This window comes from Amblyomma americanum, chromosome 9 (genome assembly GCF_052857255.1).
Source record: "Amblyomma americanum isolate KBUSLIRL-KWMA chromosome 9, ASM5285725v1, whole genome shotgun sequence".
Lineage (NCBI taxonomy): Eukaryota > Metazoa > Arthropoda > Arachnida > Ixodida > Ixodidae > Amblyomma > Amblyomma americanum.
Window position 1 is genome coordinate 136,239,315 of NC_135505.1, and position 10,551 is coordinate 136,249,865.

The window sequence follows — 10,551 nt, forward strand, 5'->3', positions numbered from 1 at the left end:
CATATAGATACTTTGTGCATAGAAATTGAAATTCAATTAACTTGCACTTCTGTTTACCAACTACATACATGCTGTTCAAGAAATTGTTTTAATTTATCTGTGTAATGGAAAAACGTTGATATACTACTAGTGCCTCAACCAAGTAAAAAAATTCTCATTGGCTTCCAGTTGACTTTCCAAATGGAAAATTGATTTTTTTCACTTGAGGACTTTATTTAAGACCACTTTTGGTGTTGTTTCTCTCAATAAAATTCAAACAGTTCATTGGCAAAGAACTGGCCTTCCGTCTGTCACGTTTTGAAAATTATGGTAGTGGTGTAACAACAAACATTACTTTAAACTCGTTATCTCAAATTAAAGTTCATTTCATTATATATACTGACCAATTATTTCCATAGGCAAAACTATAGTCATTCAACTAATCTTTGCATTTCTTTACCAGTCATTTGGCAACCTGGGCTTGTTTTGGGACTTGCTGTGCTTCTCGTTCAGCAAAGCGATGCTAGTCAGCTCCCCAGCTGGCGGAGAGTTTTATGGCTTCAGGTTAGCCAAAAGGCCTCCAGAGCATTCGATCTTGCTATTTTGCTCCCATTGAATGTATGACAGCATCTACTGTTGACGTCCTAAGTGTTGCTGGTACCAGAGAGAAATTTTATAGAGCTTGCTCCCAGACTGCAAACAAAGACTATCAGGATGACACAGAGGCAAGAGCTCAAAGGGTGTTGCCAGACATGTTTTTACTGCACCTGAACTAAGAAATATTCAGTTCCGGTCATGGAAATGTTTCAAATGGCACATAAAGCAGTGCAAGCAGTACCTACGAAAGGGGGGGGGGGGGGGTGGCCAATTGCTTCCTTCCTGTAAAAACTATTCTTTAGATGGAAATGTACCATGCAGGAAGAAGTGCGATACTGGAAAAAAGCAGGAAAGAATTACTTTCAAAAATGCAACCAAAAGAACAATAATAATTGGTTTTTTGGGGGAAAGGAAATGGCGCAGTATCTGTCTCAAAAGAACAAAAAATTCGGATTTCTTGCTTTCCCTGTCCCCTTAAAGGGCCCATGAAATGATATTTGCTGAGGTCGGGAAAAGCACTCGAGAGATCGGCATTCCATCATTCGTAACCGCCCCGCAAAAATGTTTAAACTAGCTTCATAAACACCGAATGTATCGGCGATTAAAAATGTTACTTCTCGTCGACCTCCACCCCTGAACTCATACATGCCGACCCGCCAGGATAAAAAAATTAAGTGGCACCCGCCGGGACGCCTTATTTTTAATTCCTTTTTAATAAGTCCCACCATAGTACAACAAAACAACCCCTCCGTGGCCCATCTTGCCCCATTCCGCCCACGTCACCTGGGCACGCCCATTAAGAAGGCTCGCCTAGACTGCCCACTGACGTCATTGGTAGGGGACGCGTGGTGAGGTGTCGCCCTAATCGGTTGCGAGGTGCTGCGAGCAGCAATTTTTTAATTTCAAATTATGTAGGGTCCATGCAGAGTTTTTAAATTCTCTTCTATACTCGCAAAGAAGACCTTTTCTGATATGTTGCGCTAGAATATGACCGTCAACGTCATTTCAGGGTGCCTTTTAAGCTCCTCATTGATTGAGAGGTTCATAACCTACATAAGTGATGACCATAGCAGTTTATAGACTTTCGAAAATTCTGTGGCCGCTAAATTTTGGGCGCGTCACAACGGCGCGGGTGTCACGTGCTCTTTTCGCAGCGCCCGTTGGAGTGGCGAGCTGGCGGACGCACGTGATTGGCGGACCGCTCTGTGACGTGCGCTCGTAGGCGTGGCTAGCGCTCTCTCCTGCCACGCGGTCCCCAAAATTCCTTGTGCTGCACTAGCGATGAGAATAGCATTTTCGAAAATTTAAGAAACATATGAATGTCAGTTACAGTCAGCTACGAACCTCTATTTAAATCGGGGGCTTAACAGGAAAAGCTAAAATGTTATCAATTGAACACGTTAGCTGTGTTTCGATTCCCACCGCTTACAATGTTCTTACGAAGGGAGCGCTCTTTTAACCCAAATAGCCTATTTTAAAAATTGCTAACAGTTTTAGTTAAAACACCCTGTATGTCTTATTCATGTGACCCTCCCGCTGGAGTCAGTAGTGGCGCTTGCCCGTTGAGTAACGTTATTTAATCACAACGTCAGTGATGGTGGGAAGGGTGAAAACAAGAAGATTGAGCTGACACTTCTTGCAAGATCGTAATTATATAGTTCACAGTTCCAGTCAAGGAAATCGCTGGCTTCAAAATTGAGTTTTCCACTGGAAGATTTCTATTTGTGTATATGGAACCATTTGAAGCCCCGATTGGAACGTTCAGTTGCAATGCTGAATTGAACTTTGCGTGCGTGTACGTATGTGTGAGAGAGGGGGCCTCTTGCAACACTAATCTCAAATTGAACCGCAGGGTGTCAGCTGGGGGGTGTTTCTGTTTCCATAATACATTTCGAGGACTTTGTCCGTCGAAAAAATTGGATGCTTCGTGATCTTCTCATGAGCAATTTTTTTTTTTAGTGAGCGGCCTGCCGGCCCTCGCCTAAATCCGCCCGTCTGCCGGCTACCGCCACGCGCTTGTATACTCCGTTTCACACATAGCTGTGGGGCACGTATCGAGATAAAATCACTGCTGCGTTGTGTCGATAGACGCTGAATTCGCAGCGCAGCGATAAGAAAAAAAGTCTGTCGCGCGACAGACCAGCAGAGTTTTTCATTCATAGCGGCATTCGGGGGGTCATGGCTTGGGTCGGTTTCGGTTCTGAGTGTGGCGTCATGCTCAAAAATGTCTGTCGCAAAACGCGCCAATATTATGGGCATTTTAGTGCTTACTTCTTTCGAGCAAGCCTGCTTACGCGTCCTCTGCGAGCACAAAAAAATAAAATTTATTGTAAAATTTTGCAACAAAACGTTTCAATTTTAGATTATTAATTTGCCAAGAGGTGTCGCAACAATCTCTAAGTTGATGTTTTTGATCGGCTGGCATGTTTTTTTTGCACGCAAAGTGAATGAGGAGTTCCGCAACAGAAAGGCTCGCGAGACGCCTCCGGACGTGTGACGTAAGCAGCCGCATTCCACTCCCGCTCACCAGGTAGCGGCACCATCTACGCCGGTGGGCATAAGGGCTGTGGCGCCGCTTCCTTCGTGGTGGTGGGCCCCCTCCCTCGCGACGACATCCGGCAAAGCAGCCAGCACTCCGTCCGTCGGGCCGCGGCCTGTCGAAATGCTCGTAGCAACGGCTGCGCGGCGGCGTCGACGGCCGGCTAACGCCAGCAGCGCGATGGTGGTGGTGTCCAGTGGATAAGACTCTCTCTTCTCCGCTTATCCCGTGCGGATTATCTCTCGCCGGCATCCCAGCGAGCGGATTTAAATGACCATGGACGACGACGTCGACCACGGTGAGCTCTTCCGCGCCCCGGCCATTCTCTCCTTCGCTCGCTCGCTCTCCTCTCACTGGGGTTCTTTTTTCTTTCACGCGGTACAGAATACGCGCTGGTGTGGGAGGAAAGAAGGTGGGGGAAACCTGGGCGTTGCACGCCGGACGACGAACGAAAGGACATATACGCTTGTAAAAAATTTTCAAAAAACGAAGGCTCCTGAAATGGAAGGTTCGCCGTGCTTCGGAGGTGCTTCGGAGATGAGTCTTGACGCTGCAGCAGCGCTTGCTTGCTGGCTGACGCGATCGAGGAGTGCAAGCCCTTAGGGCGAAAGTTTCTTTCTTGCCGAACCGGTGCGCAGAGAGGGTTTAACGCTGATGCGCTACCGGCCTGCACAAGCTCTGAATCATGGCCCACTTTTTTTTTATAGTGCGCGCCGCGCTCCAGAGCTGAGCCGCGTTGGGATGAATGGGAGCTGGTGGTGCTATGTGGAGAAGCGCGTTTTCCTGGGTGCGCCTCTCCAGACTGCGGTATCTCCGCACCTGATATCCCGGCGGATGCCTTTTCCTTTGTTCTTGCGAATGATATGTGCACCGGTGTTGCCTCATCCCTTCAGTATACCCAGAATGCTTAGACGTCCTCACCAGTGCCCGCCCAGCGTTGCTTTTTTCTTCGTTTATTTGTTGCTCTCTTGCGGGGACTGGCTGCGGAAGGGACTGCGTACGACCTATTTTGTGTGCATTGCGGTACCAAAAATTTTAAAGAGAAAGCGAAGATAACCTTATCAGCCTTTATTGTTAGATAGAATACCGCCTGGCTTGCATAAAGGAAAAAGTTTTTTTTTGTGTGTGTGGCTGCGTTTTAGATAAACTGCTTCCCGTGTCTTCGTATATATGTATGATTGAAGACAGTGCGGAGAAAGTTGCCCAAACCTGACCGGGGCGTTTCGGGTCTCGCCTATTTTGGGCGTTCTCCATCCCCGGTCCCCGTTTCCGGACATCATCTCCTGAAGCTTGAGCTTCAAACTTCTTTTCCTTTTTAATTCTCTTTTTATTTTCGTTCTTTCGGGGTCAGCTTGCGTACGGTGCGTTACGGTCGCCGCTGACATCGCGCGTGTCGACTCAGCTGCCGGTGCTCCGACAGGCATCAAGAAATTGGCGCTGCGCCAACCAAGCGAAAGTACGGCGTAACGGTTACCGTACACTCGCAATCAAAATTCTACTGAACGCGACATTGGCAAAGATTTAATGGGGTTCTGTGTAATCGCGCTCTCAGAATTGGATTGCACACACATATTTGCAGCCTGTGTGAAAATGATGAAATTACGTGTTTTTTTTTCCCGCTAATATATCGCGTTTCCATAAATTTTAGAGTGCGACTGTTTTTCGCAATGTTTCTAGAACGGCGCCTTGTTATTGCGGTGAGATTTCCATGAAATTTAAGAAACGCGGCTAAAAAACTCATCCCGATGAGCACTGAACCTTCCTTGGACGTCCTGAAGACGTCCACAGGACGTCCAAGTAAGCGACGACGCGACTTGGCTAAAATAATGACGGTGGCTTTGTTCACACTGCGATCCGCACGGATGGAAATGAAGCTATTTAAGAAGAAATATCGCGATTTCCAGCTCAAATTAATTAGCCCGCCTTTGAAAATGCGAACGAATATTTAATGCACATATATGTAGTATTTATAAACTTTTACGCCTCTGATTTGTTTAATCTAACAGCTGTTAGTTTGCCGGATCAATCATTTCAGGCTGTCAGCCCACGCAGTGAAAAACCATTTAAACAAAGTACAGCAATAGCTTGTTTGGTCATGAAATTAAGGGCATGCATTTTACATATATGTATCCCTTTGAAGTCGAGCTTCATCCTTATATATACATGGTTGAGTGACCGAGTATTTTGAATAATGTCCAAGTAAGCCTTGTTCTGCCGCTAGCAGACAATGCGGGTCTCTATGATAGCAGACGACGATGACGTCATCTCGAAAGTGGCACGCGTTCCAGTGACTCCAGCTACCTGTTCAACTAATTTCGCTTTCGCATTCACATAAAGAAAAAAACAAGAGAAGATACCGAGGCGTGCACAATTCTCGACACTCTGTCACACATGAGCAGCCAACCGTAAAACCGTTGCGAACTGCGGGACACTTCGAAATTGAGAGAACTGAAAAGCGGAAGTAATTTTCTGGCCGTTACCATCGCGGATTTGTGACACGTATATTGCGAATTTAACTTTTTCGCAAAAGCGTGTGCTCAGTGAGCTCCAAATGTTTGATCTCTGCGTAATATAGGTTTCCTTTTCTGTTAGGTGAGAAAGTAAGTTTTTTCGTCTGCTCGCCCGCGGTCACAACTTGGCCGCGCCGCAGCTGCGTAGCTCGGACGTCGACGACGCATCGATTTCTTTCTGAATGAACGACCAGCAGTGCGCTTCCCCGAAATTGCCCGTCGCCGACCGAAACGAACCGCGATAACGCATGCACGGCATACGTCCCCCCGCTCTGGGTCATCCGCCAGGCTCGCTTCTTCTTGATTAAAAGGCACCCGTGCGCGCGTTATTTGGACGTGCTGAATCGGCAGCGACACCATTAGCTGTGACCGTCGTAGCTTTTTGCTCGTATACTGCTTAGAGTTGGCGTGTGTACGCCCTTCTATATCTGATGTCCTCCACTGTGGGTGTATTTGCCAGTCTGATGTTGAAATAAAAAAAAAGCAACTAAGAAATTACCTCCTGGTGTGCTGTAATTACTCCGGACGCTTTGGTGACGCCTGGGACCACAGGCTGAAAGTTGTTTCAGTTAACTTGCTAAGGCGTTTAACAGGTTCGCCAGCTTATATATTGGTTAGTTAGATGATAGGTTAACCATTCAGCTGGTTAAGAGCTTAATAGGCAGGATTTACTCATTGGCAAAACACGAATAAAACTGATTGGTGTTTGAAACGGCAGATTTTTATGGACGACGGAACGAAAATAAATGGAATTGTCGGGAAGATCGATTGGACCCTGTTCCCCCCCCCCCCACACACACATACATACATACACACATACATATATACATACATACATACACACACACACATACATACATACATACATACATACATACATACATACATACATACATACATACATACATACATACATATATAGCTACTCAGCTATCTTCCGCCAAAGATGCAGCAAGTGAACGAAACAGAGAAATTATTAAATGCTGTCGATGACAAATGAAGTGCGAATAGAGCTGTTGAACCGCGAACAGGTAAACGAGAAGATTTTAATCTACGGAGATGAAAACCTCCGTGTTCAAATTATCGCCTAGAAAAATGTTACCGGTCTTCGAAAATGGTGTTTGAAGGCAGAAACCTTACGTTCATATTTCTTCTCCTTCAAGCCATTGTTCTGGTGCGTCTTCTGCGTTCGCGTTTGAACTGAACCTTTCGCGCGTCGTCTGTTGCCACTCGATACGTGGCACCATAAAGCACTGGAGCTTCTGTCGTGAGAACCAGCTCCGCATCTGGAGTTGTTTGTATGTTTTTTTTTTGCCTTTTCCTTTCGGCCTTGAGCGTCGGAAGCGCGTAACCTTGAAACTCGCGCCAATTGGTCCGCGAGCCGCATCTGTACCGCATCTGCGCTCTACATAACAGACGACGCGCGTTGCTTAGCAGACGATGCGTTGGTTCCACGGCTTCGTCTGCACCTGGCGTTTGCGCGCGCAGCTGATAATTTCTTAGGAGCTGCAGCTGCGTGTATCTTCGAACATGAATCCCGTCTTTTCGTGCCCAGAATGCAAGCGCCACCCTCAGTCGACCTTCACCTGTTCCGTGTTACTCAAGTTCTCTCTCGTCTTGCGACCGATTTCTTTTTTCTTTCTTTTTTTGGTCTTTACTCAGCGAGACGCACCGAGAGGCCGTTGACAAAAGGAGACCGTCGTTTGGGGAGCGGCCACTTGAAATTCTATCTGCGATCTGATAAGGGACTGGTCGTTGTTCCTCGTCTTTTGAGTCGGTTCCTCGTTTCAGGCGTCCAGAAGAGCGCGCATCTCTTCACGGCCCGTTGGTCACGGATAATGGATCCCTTTGTGCGGCCGGCGCACGCAACAACGCCGCGGTGTGGCCTCTCTGGGAAGACAAGACAGACAATACCCTGAAAAAAAGACTGGGCCGCCGGGGTCCACTTATGTATTGCCTAGTGCGTGTCGAGTAATAACGGCCGCAAGTTTTTTTTGCCTTACTGGTCGGGAGGGGGGGGGGGGGGGGGGGGGGGGGGGGCACACAAGACGGACTCTTTGTACGTAACTGCACAAATGTTTACACCGCTTGTCATTAGTGTATATTCTCGCGCGCAAAACTGGCATATATACTCAGGTTATATGCATTCTTCTGTACACATCTGAAAAGTGCATATAAACATGGTACACAAGTTGTGTATATTCTGATGTATACACACACCTGTTGTATGTCTACATGAGTATAGTTTGGTTTATGGTTTATGACGGTTTAACGTCCCAAGGCGACTCTGCTATATGAAGGACGCCGTAGTGAAGGTCTCCGGAAATTTCGACCACCTGGGGTTCTTTAACGTGCACTGACATCGCACAGCACACGGGCCTCTAGAAATTCGCCTCCATCGAAATTCGACCGCCGCGGCCGGGATCGAACCCGCGTGCTTCGGGTCAGCAGCCGAGCGCCATAGCCACTGAGCCGCCGCGGATACTCAGGTTATGTGCATTCTTGTGTAGACAACTGGTACACAGGTTGTGTATATTCAGATGTTCACGCCTGCTGTATGTCTACATGTGTATGATATACTCAGGTTATATGCATTTTTGTGTGCACAACTAGTACACAAGTTGGGTATATTCTGATGTACACACCTGCTGTATGTGTACATGCGTATAATCCTCTCAACACCTGAGCAAACGTTCTGCCTTTCAGTACCATTTAAAATATGTATCTTGTATGTATATATCTGGCGGCTTTGTTTTCAGCCAATGGAGGTGGAGGTGAAGAGAGGCGCATGCGCACAGAGCCCGCGTGAAAAAGGCGGATTCCGTCGAACCCTTGCCTTTATATAAGACGCACTACGAAATAGCGCTCGCGCATGTCGTGTTCGTTGCCTATCACGGCTTACCGGACGGACACGGAGCAAGATCAAACACTACGTCTACGTTCGCGCAAGCGACGGAATATTCTCTTTCACCGCGGATATCGAAGTCCCCGAGGAAGCATATGTACATGCAACGCAGAGGGTAGGCGTATATCTAACCAGCTCATTTCGTGCGCCATTTGATTCTTATTTATGCAAGTCGCACAGAACCACGCCTTTACGTCCGGTACACGCAGACGACATTTCTTGTAGCATCCGTGCGCGACACTGGTAAATGGCTCGAAGAAGAAGACGGTACGTGCCTGGCGCGTGTCGTCAAGCCAAAATACAGAAAAAAGCCAACGCGAAAGTCGAAATAAAAAAGTATAAACGCCGGTACGGTGCTTGCGCGCCCTTTCCTTTCCGTGGAAAAAGGAACGTGGCAGAACATGCAGCGGAAATGGAGTTGCGGCACAACTATTTTGGCCGGAAGCGCAGATAGCGGTTGGCAACGCTGCGCGGCCGCAGGCGAGCAGACGATGAACACCGGATCCTTGTCGCCGTCTGCTTGATGCTCTGCGCGGTCGCGTCCCGGTTTATATCTTTGCTTTGCTCCTGTTATTTGTTCTTTTTCGTTCCGAGTCGCTTAGTTCGGCTGACCGCTTTCACCCTCTCTGGCGGCGTTCGGCGAAACAAGCTGATAAGAGGCTGCTCAAATTGGAGTGCCGAGAGGCAGCGTTTTCGCCTTCGCTATGGCCTTGTACCTTGGCGAGCGTCTTTCGCATCGTGGGCGCAGGTGCTGTCGACTTGGGAAGATGCGTGTACCCCTGAGCTGGCTTTCTTTTGAGGTGCAAACTGTGCAGAAGGATGTGCCTTCGGGCTGCTGAGTGTGTGTCTGAGCACTATAACCTGATTGGCGGCGCTCTTTGGCTAAGTCACCCTTGCGTCATTAAAATCAAACCATCGTCATCGAACGCGATTGGTACTGTATAGTCGGATGCAGCTTAACCCTGCAATCAAGCTCCGACCACTTTCATGACCGATACACGCTGTTTGCGACGAGAAATATTTATTTATAGGGTCCTGATCGTTTCCGGGTAAAACCCGATTTCACTTGATTCTTGCATCCTTAGAAGATTTCTGAAAAATCGGGTTAAACCCGGTGTATACTCGAAAATGTAGTTTCCCAGCGCTTATTGCTTAATGAACTTGAGGGTAACTAGCGGATGGCTTGAGATTATCCCAGAGCGGCGCTTTCAGTTAACTCTGGATTTGAAACCTCTTTTGATGCTTGTTATCCATGGTGCGGCTTATTGTTCGAGAAATGCGCTTTAGAAGAGTCGCCAGACCATATGCGTACAAATCGCATGATTATTAGACACTTTGTCTCTGTTTGCTGCTTGGGCAAATCAGAGTAACAAATTGACCAAGGCTTCCGAGGGAGCGCGTTGCATCATTCACATACACACACAAAAAAAGAGTGTCTTCTCCGCCGCCATGGGCAAATTTGTATTTGTACTACTCGTACTTGTAGACGAGAAGGTTCTGCGAGTGCAGAATAAGAAAAAAGAACTCCTGCGAATGCGACAGAAAAGGGGACAGATAAGGCGCATTGCTTGCTGATTGCGCATTTCTATAGCTGTTCCCTCTTTGCCGAAAGCACCACTGATAAGATCATACCTTAGGACTTCCTTTTTTTTTTCTTATCCTCGGCCTGCACAACCGTTGGAGACCTGCAGTAGGTGAGGGACTGGGTGCCCAGCAAAGCATAGGCTTAAACATCTCTTACGCGTTGTGTATTAGAAAAAACAAAATCTTGATGGGACGTTCCTGGCTGTCATTTTGTATGTTTTGTAAGAATCGTTTGCTCTTTAGTACATTGGCTGCTTTTGCAAAAGAAATAATACTCAGTTCAAGGAGTTTCCTTGTGAGGCGCGTGCAGACCCGTCGAGGTGCCGCAGTGGCGTTGTACATCGACTGCTAAACCCAAGGTTGCAGGATCGAATCCCGACCGCAATTCAATGGAGGCGAATTGTAAAAGACGCCCGAGGGCTGTGCGATCTCAGTGC

The 10,551-nt window shown here is 47.5% G+C and overlaps 1 protein-coding gene across 1 annotated transcript in view; it reads left to right on the forward strand.

Annotated features, from left to right (window-relative positions):
* Nucleotides 1-3,189: 3,189 nt before the first annotated feature.
* Myo81F (unconventional myosin 81F) overlaps nucleotides 3,190-10,551 on the forward strand; it is a 94,198-nt gene continuing 86,836 nt past the window's right edge. The window contains exon 1 of the mRNA XM_077637559.1: nucleotides 3,190-3,413. Within this exon, the coding sequence (XP_077493685.1) occupies nucleotides 3,386-3,413 (28 nt within the window). The 5' untranslated portion in view covers nucleotides 3,190-3,385. The remainder of the gene's footprint in view (nucleotides 3,414-10,551) is intronic.